The sequence below is a fragment of the Nipponia nippon genome, unplaced genomic scaffold, assembly GCF_047370975.1.
Source record: "Nipponia nippon isolate SJK-2023a ecotype South Korea unplaced genomic scaffold, ASM4737097v1 scaffold_4, whole genome shotgun sequence".
Lineage (NCBI taxonomy): Eukaryota > Metazoa > Chordata > Aves > Pelecaniformes > Threskiornithidae > Nipponia > Nipponia nippon.
In genome coordinates this window covers 126,053,801-126,068,995 of record NW_028262358.1, presented here as the reverse complement: position 1 = coordinate 126,068,995, position 15,195 = coordinate 126,053,801, and the positions used below count along the sequence as shown (strand labels likewise).

Below are 15,195 nucleotides of genomic sequence, written 5' to 3'. Positions count from 1 at the left end.
GGAGGGACCCGGGCGGTCGGGGCTGAGCCCCCGGTGCCCCCGGAGGGACCCGGTGAATTGGGGCTGAGCCCCCCGGTGCCCCCGGAGGGACCCGGGCGGTCGGGGCTGAGCCCCCGGTGCCCCCGGAGGGACCCGGTGAATTGGGGCTGAGCCCCCCGGTGCCCCCGGAGGGACCCGGGCGGTCGGGGCTGAGCCCCCGGTGCCCCCGGAGGGACCCGGTGAATTGGGGCTGAGCCCCCCGGTGCCCCCGGAGGGACCCGGGCGGTCGGGGCTGAGCCCCCGGTGCCCCGCCGAGCAGCGGGGGGGGGTCGGTCCCGCCGGGGGGGTCCCCGCCCGCCGCCGCCTCCCCCCGCCCCCGCCGGGGGGGTCCCGCCTGCCGGGGCGGGCGGGCAGGAGGGGCCGGGGGCGGGCGGGGGGCGGCTCCCGGCTGCCCCATCCCCGCCGTCCCCGTCCCCCCCCCCGCCCCCCCCCCCCCTCCCCCGGCCCCGCCGCTGCCCCGGCCCGGCGGCGGCGATGGAGCCCGGCGCGGCCGCCCCCCGCCGCGGCCCGGGGCCGGCCTGAGCCGCGATGCGATGGAGAAGCTGGCGGCGGGGCTGGCCCGGCTCCGCTGGAGCCCCGCGGCGCTGCCCCTCGACGCGATCGTCAGCCAGTGCCGGCTGCCCACCCTCGTCTGCCTGGGGCAGGGTGAGCGGCGGGGCCGGGGGCGGCCGGGGGTGGGAGGGGGGGAGGGAGGGAGGGAGGACAGAGCGGGGAGGAAGGCTGGAGGGACGAGGAGGAGGAGGGAGGGAGGCTGGAGGGACCAGGAGGAGGAGGGAGGAAGGATGGAGAGGTGGTGAGGAGGAAGGCTGGGGGGAGGAGGAGGAGGAGGGAGGGAGGCTGGAGAGGTGAGGAGGAGGAAGGCTGGGGGGAGGAGGAGGAGGAGGGAGGGAGGCTGGAGAGGTGAGGAGGAGGGAGGGAGGGAGGGAGGGAGGGAGGAAGGCTGGGGGGAGGAAGGCTGGAGGGAGGAAGGTTGGAGTGATGAGGAGGAGGAGGGAGGGAGGCTGAAGGGACCAGGAGGAGGGAGGGAGGAAGGCTGGAGTGATGAGGAGGAGGGAGGAAGGCTGGAGGGAGGAGGAGGAGAAGGGAGGAAGGCTGGAGGGAGGAGGGGGAGGAAGGCTGGAGTGATGAGGAGGAGGGAGGGAGGGAGGAAGGCTGGAGGACCAGAAGGAGGGAGGAAGGCTGGAGAGGTGAGGAGGAGGAGGGAGGAAGGCTGGAGGGACGAAGAGGAGGAAGAGGGGAAGACTGGAGGGGTGAGGAGGAGAAGGGAGAGAGGAAGGTTGGAGGGTTGAAAAGGAGGAGGGAGGAAGGCTTGAGAATGAGGAGGAGGAGGGAGGGAGAAAGGCTGGAGGAAGGGATGGAGGGTGGAGGGACAAGGAGGGAGATAGGAAGGCTGGAGAGGTGAGGAGGAGGAGGGAGGAAGGCTGGAGGGATGGGGAAGAGGAGGGAGGAAGGCTGGAGGGACGAGGAGGAGGGAGAGAGGATGACTGGAGGGGTGAGGAGGAGGAGGAGGAAGGAAGGCTGGATGGGTGAGGAGGAGAGGGGAGAGGAAGGCTGGAGAGGTGAAGAGGAGGAGGGAGGAAGGCTGGATGGGGGAGGAGGAGGAAGGAGGAAGGCTGGAGGGCCAGGCGAGACATGACCAAGCTGCCGTCCCAGGTCCGGGGCTGCTGCTGTTCGGACCCTTCTCCTGTGGGGCCCGGGGTGGGAGTGGGGTGGGAGTGGGGTGCGTGGGGCCCAGGCTGCCCGCCGTTGCCCTCGTCACCCTTTCCGGGTGACACGCTGGAGGTGGTGGCACCGGGCTGGCAGGGTCTCGGAGCCCCCGTGTCCCCTCGCCACCCTCCCCGGGACACAGCCTGGCCGGGGGGAGCGGGGTGCCCAGGCCCCAGCACAGCGTCACCCCGCCGTGGCCGCGCAGGCCGTGTCCCCTCCGGGGCAGGACCCGTCCCCTCCGGGGCAGGGTGGGCGCTCGGGGCCGTGCTGGGGTGGGTGCCGGGCCCGCGGGGTGCAGCGGCGGGGGGGGCCCCTCTGCCGGCCCCATCTCAATAAACTTCTTGTTTGTGGCGGCTGCAGCTTTTCAGGGGGGACAAAGAAATTGTTTCCTGGGCAACTGGCGGCTCTTGGCAGCGGGCACCTGCTCATCCCTCCGGCTGGCTGTCCGTCCGTCCGTCCGTCCGTCCCCCGGCTGGCCACCCCTGGGTGCCCCGGGGAGGGTGGGGGGTGTCGTGGGGATGGTGACAGCCCCGTCCCCCGGCAGGCGAGCGCGTGGAGGGGGTGAGCGCCCAGGACGTGCTGCTGGTCCACTCCTGCCGGCAGTGGACGACGGTGACGGCGCACAGCCTGGAGGAGGGACACTACGTCATCGGCCCCAAAATCGACATCCCGCTCCAGTACCCAGGTGGGGGCGGCCGGGGTGCGAGGGACGAGGGTGTCGGTGTCCCCTGGGGGATCAGGGCTGGGACCCCCCCCACACTGCCGGTGGCTGAACTGGGGGTGCTCCAGTATGGCCCAGTCTGGGGGAGGAGATGCTCTGGTTTGGGGGCTGCTCTCTGCCTCTCCTGCCCTGCCCAAAGCCAGGGGCTGTGGGGGGGCTGGCAGGGGTGGGGTGGGGATGGGATGGGATGCGGACAGGGATGGGGATGGGGCAGGATGGGATGGGAGGGTGAGGATGGGATGAGGCTGGGGACAGGGACAGGGATGGGATGGTGATGGGGAAGAGGATGGGGCTGGGAGAGGGATGGGGATGGGGTGAGGATGGGATGGGGATGGGGAAGGGATAGGATGGGTTGAGGGGGTGGGGATGGGATGAGGACAGGACTGGGAGCGGGATGGGGACAGGAGTGGAATGGGATGGGGATAGGGATGGGGACAGGGATGAGGATGGGATGGGACCAGGGCTGGGGCCAGCGATGCAGACGAAGGTGCTGAATTGCTGGCGGCTGCCGTAGCAAGAGCCTTAATGACCACTCTGAGTGCTCGCCATGTCGGTAATGAGTCCTGCTAATAAATAAATAATGGGAAATGGAGCGGGGGAGGGGTTAATCGCCCGTCCCAAGGGGGGAGCCGAGGCAGGGAGGCCGGCCAGTGCGTTAACCAGCTTTGGGGGCTTGGCCATGCCCGAGCCGGCTGCCCCGGTGCATGGGGCTGCCCCTGGCTCAGGCACCGCGGCTCCAGCCCTGACCGACTCCTGTGTCCCCAGTGCCATGGCTGCGGCCGGGTCCCTGCCCGGCAAGGGGCAGCCATGGCCTCAGCACCGCTCGGCACAGATTAATATTCCCCTCAGGTCCGTCCCCGCCGAGCCGATGCCAATGGCGGCAGTTTTGCTGCCAGCCGCAGGCCCCTGCGCTCCCCACTCCGGCCTTCGCCTCCGCTGCCGGCTGGGCTGCCGAGCCCCCCGATCCCCTCCCCGGCGGCTCTGCTGCCCGAGGCGTGGGGCCGAGGGGGGTCGCGGGGCCCCGGCGGGGCTGGGGCCGGGTTTCGGGGGACAATGCTGCTGCCTGCGATTTTGGCTGCTCCGCTGGCCCTGCTCCAGGCGGGCTCCTCCAGCCACGGGGTGTTTCTGTGGCCGCTTTGGGGTGTTCCCACAGCCGAGACACCCGCTCTGCTCGCGGCTTTGCACTGTGTCCCTCTCGAAAGCCCCCCTTGATGCTGCGTGTGTGGGGTACAGGCATGGGGATGCGCTGGTGTCCCCTTCACGCTTGGTGACGCCCTCTGCCCACAGAGGTGACCCCTCGAGAAACGTGATGGGGACCCCAGGACCTTGAGGGTGGCTGCCGCCCACAAAGGGCCGTGCTGGCCCCGAGGTGGGTCACAGCGGGTCCGGGCCCTGGAGAGGGGCTCCTCTCACCGCTGCGGGTCTGGCTGTCCCATGCAGGGAAGTTCAAGCTGCTGGACCAGGACCGGGACATCCGCGAGCCCGTGCAGTACTTCAACAGCGTGGAGGAGGTGGCCAGCATCTTCCCGGACCGTGTCTTCGTCATGGAGGCCATCACCTTCAGCGTGAAGGTTGGTATGGGGATGGTGGTGGGACAGCAGGTGACTGTTAGGGAGCGGTGGTGAGGCAGCAGGGGATGGTGGTGGGACATCAGAAGATGGTGGTGAGACATCAGGGGTAGATGGTGGGACATTGGGGGTAGATGGTGGGACATCAGGGGATGGTGGTGGGAATTGGGGGATGGTGGTGGGACATCAGAAGAGGACAGTGGGACAGCAGGGATGGTGACAGGATGTCAGGAGATGGTGGTGGGACATCAAGAGTTGGCGGTGGGACATCAGGGGATGGTGATGGGCCATCTGGGTATGGTGGTAGGAACCAAGGGGTGGTGGTAGGATGTTGGGGTCAGTGGTGGGACATCAGGAGAGGACAGTGAGCCAGCAAGGGTGGCTGGTGGGACATCAGGGGCAGGTGGTGGGACACTGGAGGTAGTGGTTGGACATCAGGGGATGGTGGTGGGAATTGGGGTGTGGTGGTGGGAATCAGGGGATGGTGGTGGGACAACAGGAGAGGACAGTGGGACATCAGGGGATGGTGGTGGGACATCAGGGGATGGTGGTGGGACATCAGGGTATGATGATTGATAGGAATCGGGGGGGGTGGTGGGACACTGAGGTCAGTGGTGGGACATCAGGAGAGAAGAGTGGGACGTCGGGGGGTGGCGGTGGGGCATCAGGGGTTGGTGGTGGCACATTACAGAATGGTGGTGGGACGTCAGGGGACAGTGCCAGGGCAGCGGGTCCCATGGTGGGGCTGTCCCGGGGCAGGTGGTGTCGGGGGAGTTCAGCGAGGACAGCGAGGTGTACAACTTCACGCTGCACGCGGGGGACGAGCTGACGCTGATGGGGCAAGCGGAGATCCTCTGCGCCAAGACGGTGAAGGAGAAATCGCGCTTCAACACCATCCTGCGGAAGCTGGGCAAGGCGGTGCCGGCGGCGGGGGCCAGGCAGGTGAAGGGCAAGATGCCCTGCCTGATCTGCATGAACCACCGCACCAACGAGAGCCTCAGCCTGCCCTTCCAGTGCAAGGGCCGCTTCAGCACCCGCAGCCCCCTCGAGCTGCGGCTGCAGGAGGGCGAGCACACCATCCGCAGCATCATCGAGAAGGTGCGGCTGCCCGTCAACGTGGCCGTGCCCAGCCGCCCCGCGCGCAACCCCTACGACCTGCACGCCATCCGCGAGGGCCACTGCTACAAACTGGTCAGCATCATCTCCAAGACGGTGGTGTTGTGCTGCATCCTCCGCCGGGACGAGCTGGTCCCCTTCCACTTCCTCCTGCTGACCGACATGCCCCGCTTCCAGCTGCCCGAGGGGCTGCTCGCCGGGGACCCCCAGCTGGAGAAGCTGCTGCGGGACAGCGCTGCGTACTGCCACGACCGCTTCAACCCCGACGAGTACTCGCGGGCCGTGCGGGAGGCCAAACCTGACTTTTCGGAGGAATGCGCCAGCCCCCGGCGCCTGCGGCTCTGCCTGCCTGCCTGCACCCGCGAGGAGCTCAGCCAGCCCCTCCAACGCCTCTCCCTCTGCGCCTGCAGCACAGGGGTCCCCCGGGAGCCCACCGCCCACTGCCAGGGACAGCGGGGCGTCGGGGGGGGCACCCCGCGCCCGCCGCTGCCCGACTTCCCCGACCCCGACCGGGAGTACATGACACCCGACTGGGCCGAGCCCGAGTTCAGGACTCAGGAGCCGCTGGAGATCCCCTACGAGGAGCTCTGGAGCAACCCCAGCCCCGAGGGCTGCTGCGAGCCCGGCAGCGGCGCCGGCCGGCAGGACCTCGTCTCCTTCAGGGCCGTCACCCCACTGGGCTCCCCGCACCGCCCCGGCGTGCCCGGGGACGAGCCCCGGGGGGACACCCCACCCCCTGTGCCACCCAAGTCAGAGGCGGTAAGAGCCGCGGTCCTGTCCCCGGGGATGGGGAACAACACCCTGGGGTCCCGCCTGCCACCAACCGCCCTGGCCGGGGGCAATGCACCGGGATAGCCGGGCGGCGAGCCCCGGCGTGGCCCTGCCAGCAGCCCTGCGCCGTGGGCAGGGGCTCTGGGCTGGGAGCCCCTGGCTCTGGGGTCCCTCCCCAGTGATGTTCGGTCACCCAAATCCTCTGGGCTCCTCGGCACCACGGGGTACCCAGTTCCCCAGGCCTCTCTGCATCACGGGGTACCCGAAGCTCTTGGGCTTCCCAGCGCCATGGGGTACCCAAACCCTCCGGGCTCCCCTGCACTGTGGCTTGCGGAGTCCTTTGGGCTCCCTTGCACCATGGCGTGCTCAAATCTCTCAGGCTCCCCTTCACCATGGGGTACCCAAATTTTTGGAGCTCCCCGCACCGTGGCTCCCCCACCCCGTTGGTACCTAGAGCCCCGTGGCTTCATAGGGGCTGGCTGCTCCCAAACCCACCATAGCCCCCCTCCAGCTGTGGGGTCCCGGGGGCAGATCCCTGCCGCAACTGGGGGCCCTGACGGCGCTCGCCCCCCTTCCAGGTGAAGGAGGAGTGCCGGCTGCTGAACGCACCCCCTGTGCCGCCCCGGGGCAGCCGCCCCCCAGCACCCTGCAGCCCCCCGGCACCCCTACGCTGCCCGAAGCTGGCACCCGTTCCCTCGCCCAGCCCCAGCCTCTCCTACTACTCCTCGGGGCTCCGTGACGGGTGAGTGGCTCCGGTGTGGCCGGGAGGCTGTGATGGGGACGGGGTGGCGGGTTGGCACTCCAGGGTGGGATGCCCCTGCAAGTGTGGGGCTGGGGATGGGGGGACGCAGCCCTGGGGTGATGGTGATGCTCCCCTTCCTCCGGCAGGTCGGTCCCGCGGAGCGGCAGCGGCTCGCCCTCGCCCGACGCCTACTCCCTGTACTGCTACCCCTGCACCTGGGGGGACTGCAAAGCCGGGGAGGCCCCCGGGCGCCCGCTGCCCCCCGCCGTGCTGCCCCCCGCCGCCCAGCCTGCTCCCACCTCCTGGTCGGACCCCTGGGCGTACGCCGAGGCGGGCACCGGGGCGGGCAGCGGCTGCTCGACCCCGCTGCCGGCTGCCGAGTCCCCCCTCAAGCCCTACCGCAGCTGCCCCCGCCTCAAGCCCCCGCACCCCCAAAAACGCTTTGCCCCCTTCGGGGCGCTCAACCCCTTCGCCGGCCCGGCCGAGTGGCCGGAGAGCCCGGAGTGGCCCAAGCCACCTTCGGCCCCGGCCGCCCCCTCCTCCTCCTCCTCGCCAGAGCCCTTCGCCCCTGCCGAGGAGCTGGGACCCCCCCCTCGCCCACCCAAGGGCTTCGAGGGGGACAGCATCGTCATCCGTGGGGCGGCCCCGCTCTCGCCCGCCGTCCTGCGCGGGGCCGAGGGCGGCGTCACCCGCGTCTACCTGGCGCAGGGCGTCATCGAGGTGCCGCCGGCGGCGCGGGGTGATGGGGGGGCCCCGCCGGCCACCCCCCGTCCCAGCGGGGACGGCTCGCCCTGGCTGCCCCCCGCCGACCTCTCGGCTCTCTCGCTGGAGGAGGTCTCCAAGTGCCTGCGCTTCATCGGCCTCTCCGAGGACGTGGTCAGCTTCTTCGCCCGTGAGCGCATCGACGGCAGCATCTTCGTGCAGCTCAGCGAGGAGATCCTGGCCGACGACTTCCGTCTCACCAAGCTCCAGGTGAAGAAGATCATGCAGTTCATCAAGGGCTGGCGCCCCAAGATCTAGCCGCGTGCCGGGGACCCCCTGGACCGTGGGGGTCCCCCAGCCACCTGGACCACAGCTCTGGCTCTCCCTGCTCCCGCTCCGGGGCACGCCGATGCGGCAGTGCCTCTGCCCCACCGCCCATGGGGTTTCCTCCTCCCGGGCAGCTCGGCCCTATCGCCCAGCCCTCCCTTCCTTTCTGTTTTAACACTGGACGGTAATTTTGGCCCAAAGGGGCTGGAAAATACCGGAGTTTGCGTTGACTGGTTTAACTTAATCCTTGTGGATTAGCGTAATAAACGTATGGGAGAAAAACGAGCCCCCGGAGAAGCTCCTTGCCTGGGGAGGAGGGGGAAAGGGGCTCTTGGTGGGGAAGGAGGCTCGCACCCTCGCACACCCCAGCTGGCCGGGGTGGTACAGAGCTGCCCCATCCCCGGTGCGTGGCAAGGGACCAGGGTCCTCCACGCAAGGGCCAGCGTGGCTCTCGGACCTGCTCTGGGCTGCCTGCACCCCAGGGTGAGTTCGGGGCCCTGGAAGGAAGCTCCCCTGCCTGATGGATGCGGGCCACCCTGGGAAAGGGCGGCAGAGACCTGCCCGCAGGGCTGCACCCACCACCCGAAGCACCCGCTCTCTCAGGGCCCCATGGCGAGGCGCCCCACAGACCCCCGAGCTCCACCGCAGAGCTCGATGGAGGCAGAGCAATGGGAGGGTCTGGGACCAGACCTCCCCAGCCCCGACGCAGGGGGAGCAGGGCTACCCCAAAACCCCAGCCCCTGCACAGCCCTCGTGCAAAGGGCAGCTCCGGGGGGCTGCTGCCGGTTAGCAGCTCCGCAGGCAGCCCGGCGCCTCCCCAGCAGGCTGCAGCGGCAGGATGAGACGATGTCTCAGCCTAATTGTGTACCGGCGGCTCTGAGAAATGAGCAGGAACGTGACATGAAAAGAGCAGCATCACCCCAGCTCCCAGCCCGAGCCCTAGCAGGGCGCAGGGAGGCTGGAGCCCAGGGAGGCTGGAGCCCAGGGAGGCAGCGAGCCAGGAGCTGGAGGCCAGGCCAGCCCCGAAATTACCGACAGGTGCACGGAGATTTAAAGCCTTTTAGTTTAAACTGAGCTCTCCCCACGGGGGACCCTTCTGGCCTTTGGCTGCTTGATTTGCAATTACAGGCGGGTCCATCTGCCAGGATAACCCCGGCGGCAGCGCTCGGGGCCAGACAAAAGAGCCAGAGGCTCCTCACAGCCCCTGATTGATGGCCGAGGTGACAGAGCCGGTCTTTGTTCCGCACTGCTGCCCTCCCCTGCCTTTCCCCACCCTCCGGCAACCGCCAGCAGCCCCTTTGTGGGTCTCTCAGCCGGCAAACACGGAGAGGACCCCAGAGGATTGCCTGAACGCTTTATTTCCGACTCGAGCGGTTCCCTTCCTCGGTGCCGAGAGGCTGCTGCCCCAGCGAGACGGGAGGAGAAGCAGGCATGGAGTCCAAACCCAGGAGACGGGGATCTATTGTTGGAGGCATGCGGAAAGGCAAGGCCTCAGGGCCAGACGCGTGCTGGATGCTGCCTGCCAGACCAGGAGCTCTGGAGGTCGCAGCATGGAGGTGAAGGCAGAAGAAATTCTCTCTCCCAGCAAGGAGCCACCAGGCCCACGCTGGCACGGGACGGACGTGCCCAACACACAGGAGCTGATAAGGCACTTGAAATGACTACAAGCCACGAGGCAACCCGCTGCCACCCTCCTTCCTTCCCTGCCTCCCCTGGGCGCTTTGCAGATTAACCTACAGAGAATGGGGTGTCGCTGGAGAGCTGGTGGCCCCAGCTGGAGCTGTCGGCATGTCGCGGGTGGGCGGCGTCGCGCCACGCTCACTGGTGGAATTTCTTGCTTGGGCTGTTGGCGTAGTCCAGCAGCAGCTGGCACGGCGTGAACTGGCTGCCGTAGACGGCCTCGTACTTCCGCAGCTTGTCCACCAGCTGCTTGGCTCCGTAGGAGTCCGCGTACCTGAAGGGACCTGCCGGGGACAGGGGGACACATCTGTGCCAAGGAAGCAAGAGGCACCAAGGTGCCTGGGAGGGTGAGAGCACTCGATTCGGCCGATCCATCCTTCTCCAAGAGACGCCCCCGGGTGCCTTGGCAGGGCAACGCAGGACCCTGCTCCGTCCGCCCACCTGCGCTGAGCAGGGGTTACTGGGTTGCTGGGGACAAGCATAACTGGGACCACTCCCTTAGTCTGAGCTTGCCTTGAGGAGGGGAAATGCTGGGCGCTTGGCTGAAGCACCACCTCATGCCCAAGAGCCCTTAGGATCCCTCAGTTGCGACCCAAACCTCAGCTCATGCTTGGTCCGTTGCCCAGGCCGCGGCCACAGCCACCCAGCCAGGCTGCAGATGGGTCCAGGAGAACTTTGCCCACGCTCTTGGCTAGTACCTTGGCCTGGAAAGGGCTGCGCACCACGGCTGGGGTTATCAGCTCAGCTTCATCTGTGCCACGTGCGGGCACGGGAGGAACGGGGCGTCCCTGGGCACCATTTCTCAACTCTGTGTGCAGCACAAGGCCCGGTTTCCAGAAGCGCCGCAAGACGCCTGCCTGCCCGCCCAGGCAAGTAGCAGTGGCAAGAGATGAGATATCAGAGCCTTGTTTTTCACCAAGCGCCATATGGCTGCACAAAACCCGAGGATTTCTTAAAAATGTAGGGCCTTTGCAAATCTCCCATCCCACCTACACCCCCATGACTATCAGGCATGGTAAAAGCTCTTCCTCCGAGGTTCTCACGGGAAGAGCTGATGAGGCTGGGGCCAGCACGGCTCTGCCTTCCTATTCAAACCTGAAGACACAGCAGATGACCTGGTTGGAGTCCCTTGATCCTCACCAGCCACAGCTCTGTGAAACAGCTGTACCAGCAGAGGAACTCCACAGGGTCCTGGCAGAAAGGTCCCACAGCAGCTCTCAGGCTCGCTCCCACCTCTCGTGGGGTGGGAACACTGGAGCAACCTCTCTGGCGCAGGGTTTACGTGGGAGAAGGACACTCAGGCTTGTCAGACTGCAGCTCAAACCTGGCCTTAACCGCTGACTCGCCTCTGCTAGCGAGAGCCCACTAGGCAAGCCCACTACGAAGTTTTCAAGCCAAGCCAGGCAGCCTAGCCCAAACCCCAGCCGAAACCGCTTACCTCCCAGGCATGGTGGGAAGCCCAAGCCGAACACAGCACCAATATCTCCCTCCACAGGGTTGCTGAGGATCCCTTCCTGCAGGCACATGGCTGCTTCATTCACAAACCTCGTCACCAAGCGCATCTGGATGTCCTCGTCAGTACAGCTGCAAGGAAAGAGTCTGTAAGGGCTGTGCAGGTAACACAGCAGCTGGATGGAGGAGCACGAGAAGCCAGCACAGACTGGGGACAGAGCCAGGCCTGGGGCAGGGGAGAGAACGGTGTCTCACTGAGACTGTCCCTCTCCCCATGAGGATAAGGACCAAGTTCTGTGACGTGTCCCGAAGCAGGCACATAAGAATGGCAAAGGCTTGACCAGGCCAGATGGGAACCGCTCCAGGAGGTGCTTCAGTGCCAGGCGGTACAACAGGTCCGACACCAGCCGCACCATCCCTCTCACCCAGGCAAGCCCCACCACAGAAAAACTTTCTGCAAAGGTGCCCAAGCAAATGCTGATAAATTCGAGGATGCCCCATTCCTACTAGCACGGGCTCTCCAGAGCCAACAGCCTGCCCCCCTACGTGCCAGCTGGGAAGAGCCAAATGCCAGCTGGAGTGACTCCATGCTTAGCGCTGTCCTCCGGTGCTGCCGGGCGCAGGCTTGCACTGATGCTTAGAGGCAGGAGAAGGAGCTGGGCAGGGGTGAGAGCCAGCCCACACCACCGCTCAGCAGGCACAGCTACTTACACTTCAGGTTTGGCTGGCACTTTGAACCGCGCCAAGATTTCATCCATGCCAGAATTCACGCTCCTGTTCTTCACCCCCTCCTGGTAAACATAAAAGCCTTTCCCTGCCTTGCGACCTGCCGGGGAGAAAAAGAGAGAGTCATATCCTGCCGCGCATCCCGTTTGCTCCCGACACCTTTGCCTCTGATCTTTGTGACTCCTGCTTCTGTTAGCTCGAGCAGATCCTCCCAGCACAGGCAGCGTTGCCACGCTTCAGAGCGAGCCCGTTTGGGGCCTCACCAAGGACAGAAGGAAGGGGGCCCACGTCCAGCTGACTCCTTGGCAAGATGCTGCCATGGTGCCAGGCCCTAATGCCTTCACTAGGTCCAGAGAATGGTCAAGTAATGCCACCGTTTCCGTGGCTACAGCAGCAAAAAGACACGGCCCTTGTCCACACCTGGGAGCGAGGCACAGAGACGACAAGAGCTCCTGAGTAACCCTCGCTGCCAGGGGGCTGGTCACAGCAAGGCTCACTGGAAGTGAGAGCTATCGTGGTCCAAGCTCAGGTCCCACTGACGGACGCTGCTCCGTCCTGGCGTGCTCAGAGGCACGGCTGCCTCTGGCACCCAGTGCCACCAGGGCACAGCTTCTGCCACGCAGACAGAGCCATCATCTTTCCTTGCACACAGCTTCCAAACCTCAGCTCAGGGTTTTTTTCACTTGAGCACATTTATTTCCAGCCATTTGCTGCCCATGTCCCAGAGCGCTTGTGCAGGTTTCATGAAGCGGCCAGAGAGAGGTTCATGAGATCTTGTCTGCTGCCTTTGCTCTGGGCAGCATCTGTGGCTGCTGCTGCTGCCATTTTGGCAAAGGAAGGTCTCGCTGCAGCCAAAGGTCTACCCAGCGCGGGATTAGACAGATTAGCTGCAAGCTGCCCTTAAGGGAAGCCTCTGATGAGGGGATGAGGGTCAGAGAAGCAGCACTGTATCTCCACTGGCCTTTAGAGATGCCTAGAGCACTTTTAGACAAGCCAGTTTTCCCAGCTGGGAGGGATTCCCGACCCATTCCCAGGGTTGTTCTCTGACTGCTCTCACCTGAGGCAGAAGAGGCCGACGGATGCTAGTACTTTTCCTCAAACAAAAGGGAAACGTGTTTGATTAAAACAGCCTAGCGTCTCACCTAAGAAGCCTTTTTCCACCATGACCTTGAAGAAATCGATGCTGCCTCCTCCAAAGCGTTCACCAAAGGCCTTGCCAAGGTCCTCAGCCACGTGTGTTGCCACATCCACACCCACCTCGTCGATCAGGGTGGCAGCACCCACAGGAAAGCCGAAGGCCGTAGAGATGGCATCTATTTTCTTTGGGTCAACGCCCTCCTGCAGGAATAGAAGGGGAAGCAGTGCTATCTCTGGGTGAGGGTCGTGGAAAACCAGCGTGGGGGCAGAAAGCCCTCACTCATCTGGGGCCACAGACTGCGACCAGCCCCATCGGCCGTTTGATTACAGACAGGAGCAGCGTAATCGTGCTTGCACCACTCCTGACTCTCCCCTGGTGCCGTGTGGGGAGGAAAGAGCCTCATCACGGCCTGCACCAGGTCTCATCAGACTACAGCTCAGCCAAGAGCAGGCTGGGGACAACCACGGGCACTGGGGCTGGTCACCCACCTCCCTTCGTGGCCAGGGCTGGGGTCAGTCTGATCAGGGGCAAGGAAGAAGCAGAGTTTACACAATTATTTGGCGGATGCTCGGTAGCTGACGGGATACACACCTGGAGAACTCGGACCACTTCTGCCAGCATCGGCCCCAGGCACCTGGTGGTGTAGAAGCCAGGCCCATCCTAGGGAAGAGGAGCGGAGCAGGAAGGCAGGTGAGCACAAACTGCAGGAACACGGCCTCTCTCGGCAGCACAAGAACTGCGTTTCACAGCCCAGGCTGCAGTTCAGGCACTAACACGCAGGGCAGACACACTGAACTCCATTTCCAACAGTATGTTATTGACTGCTAGAATAGTTTTTTTTCCTGTAGGGCTCAGCAGTGCTTAAAGACTTCCATGAACTTACTCCCTGGAAGTTCCTACCAGAGTGTTTTTATTTGAAATAGTGCCCGGAGGTCCCAAGCAGGCTGCAAAGTCCCCTTGCTTCACCGAGCCCAACAGCCTGATGGGGGAAAGGGTGCTCAGAGCAAGTGAAACAGGCATAAACCGCTTGTTTCACCTCTGATATTGCTCATAGAGTCAGGAAGCAACAGATTAGCTGCAAGCTGCCCTTCAGGGAAGCCTCTGATGTGGGGACGAGGGTCAGAGAAGCAGCACTGTATCTCCACTGGCCTTTAGAGATGCCTAGAGCACTTTCAGACAAGCCAGTTTTCCCAGCACCACAGGAGAGGCCTGCTCAGCATTGCTGGTCACGTCACACATCAGTGAAAAGACCAATCCAAAAAATACGCTCACCGAACAGCCCTGAGCCTGCTGGCTGAACCTCCCACACAGCTTAAATAGCATCACTGATGTTTTCTACCATGGAGCATGAGACCAGCTCTGTTTGGAGGGCCCCCTCTCACGAGAGATTTAAATCCAGAAAGAGGAAGAATACTGCTCACAGGCCCCTCTGTCCTTGCAGCTTGCCAGGGAGAAGAGGTGGTGAGAGTCCTTGCCCAGACTCTGCTCCATCTCAGATGCCAGTACAGATTTCAGCCTCCTGGAAGTCGTGTGGAACAGGACTGCCAGCTCCTCGTGCTGGCCGATCAGACTGTTCCTGCACCTTGTGGCCTTCCATGGCTGCTCCAAAGGACACCTGAGAGATCACCTCAGCACCTGCCTTCTTCTAACCTCCATTTTTACGTCTCAGCATGAGTAGCTAATGCCAGTGTATTCACAGCCACAATTCAGCCTCCTCCCAGTGCACAAGCCTACCCTTTTATTTATCATCCCAGCTCAAATTTTGTGCAGTGTTCCCTCACCTTTACCACGATGACGACCTTGCCCTGTTTGAGGCCAACAGCAACAGCTGAAGCAGCCGTGTCCTGGGATGTCTTGTCCGTGGTGATTATTTCCAGCAGCTGCATTTTGTCAACAGGGGAGAAGTAGTGCATCCCGATCACCTAGGCAGAAGGAAGAGCTCAGGGTTAGGTACGGTTAAGAGGGACTTTGGCTCCCAGAGTAATCTGCTGGGCAAGTCAAGCGCCCAACTGGAGAGGGAAGCAGGCCAGAATGGGCTGCAGGACGAAGAATCATAGAATCCCAGGTTGGAAGGGACCTCGAGGATCATCTGGTCCAACCTTTGTAGCAAGAGCACAATCTAGATGAGACGCCCCAGCACCCTGTCCAGCTGAGTCTTAAACGTGTCCAGCGTAGCGGAGTCAACCACTTCCCTGGGGAGATTATTCCAATGGTTGACTGTTCTCATTGAGAAAAAAATTACCTCTCGTGTCCCATGGGAATCTCCCTGGGAGTAACTTGTACCCGTTACCCCTTGTCCTCACCATGGGACTCCTTGTAAAAAGGGAGTCTCCATCTGCTTTGTAGCTCCCCTTTAAGTACTGGTCCACGGTAATGAGGTCACCTCTAAGCCTCCTTTTCTCAAGGCTGAACAAGCCCAGCTCTCAGCCTGTCCCCACACGGCAGGCTGCCCAGACCCCTGATCATCTCGGTGGCCCTTCTCTGGACCCCCTCCAGCCTGCCCACA

General features: G+C 64.3%; 2 protein-coding genes across 4 annotated transcripts in view; one reads left to right on the top strand and one right to left on the bottom strand.

Annotated features, from left to right (window-relative positions):
- The first annotated feature begins 514 nt into the window (after positions 1–514).
- GAREM2 (GRB2 associated regulator of MAPK1 subtype 2) lies at positions 515–7,978 on the top strand. Of its 3 annotated transcripts, XM_087775445.1 has the most exons (7): positions 515–684; positions 2,291–2,431; positions 3,908–4,038; positions 4,795–5,226; positions 5,329–5,910; positions 6,501–6,664; positions 6,811–7,978. In XM_087775445.1, the coding sequence occupies exons 1-7, from the start codon at positions 573–575 to the stop codon at positions 7,682–7,684; spliced, it is 2,436 nt and encodes an 811-aa protein (XP_087631571.1). In that variant the 5' UTR covers positions 515–572; the 3' UTR covers positions 7,685–7,978. The 3 variants fall into 3 exon arrangements, with proteins under 3 accessions (XP_087631571.1, XP_087631570.1, XP_087631572.1); XM_087775444.1 differs by having other exon boundaries at positions 4,795–5,910; XM_087775446.1 differs by having other exon boundaries at positions 592–684; positions 2,107–2,431; positions 4,795–5,910.
- A 1,055-nt stretch (positions 7,979–9,033) lies between these two features.
- Positions 9,034–15,195, bottom strand: part of HADHA (hydroxyacyl-CoA dehydrogenase trifunctional multienzyme complex subunit alpha) — a 28,170-nt gene continuing 22,008 nt past the window's right edge. The window contains exons 15-20 of the mRNA XM_087775117.1: positions 14,471–14,611; positions 13,281–13,349; positions 12,694–12,889; positions 11,537–11,651; positions 10,812–10,957; positions 9,034–9,657 (exon numbers count right to left, since the gene is read on the bottom strand). Coding sequence (XP_087631243.1) covers positions 9,512–9,657; positions 10,812–10,957; positions 11,537–11,651; positions 12,694–12,889; positions 13,281–13,349; positions 14,471–14,611 — 813 coding nt within the window. The 3' untranslated portion in view covers positions 9,034–9,511. The remainder of the gene's footprint in view (positions 9,658–10,811; positions 10,958–11,536; positions 11,652–12,693; positions 12,890–13,280; positions 13,350–14,470; positions 14,612–15,195) is intronic.

Coding starts and splice junctions, on each gene's coding strand:
- GAREM2 (XM_087775444.1), top strand. CDS start 573: ATGGAGAAGCTGGCGGCGGGGCTGGCCCGGCTCCGCTGGAGCCCCGCG. Junction 2,432..3,907: donor CATCCCGCTCCAGTACCCAG/GTGGGGGCGGCC, acceptor TGTCCCATGCAG/GGAAGTTCAAGCTGCTGGAC. Junction 4,039..4,794: donor CCATCACCTTCAGCGTGAAG/GTTGGTATGGGG, acceptor GTCCCGGGGCAG/GTGGTGTCGGGGGAGTTCAG.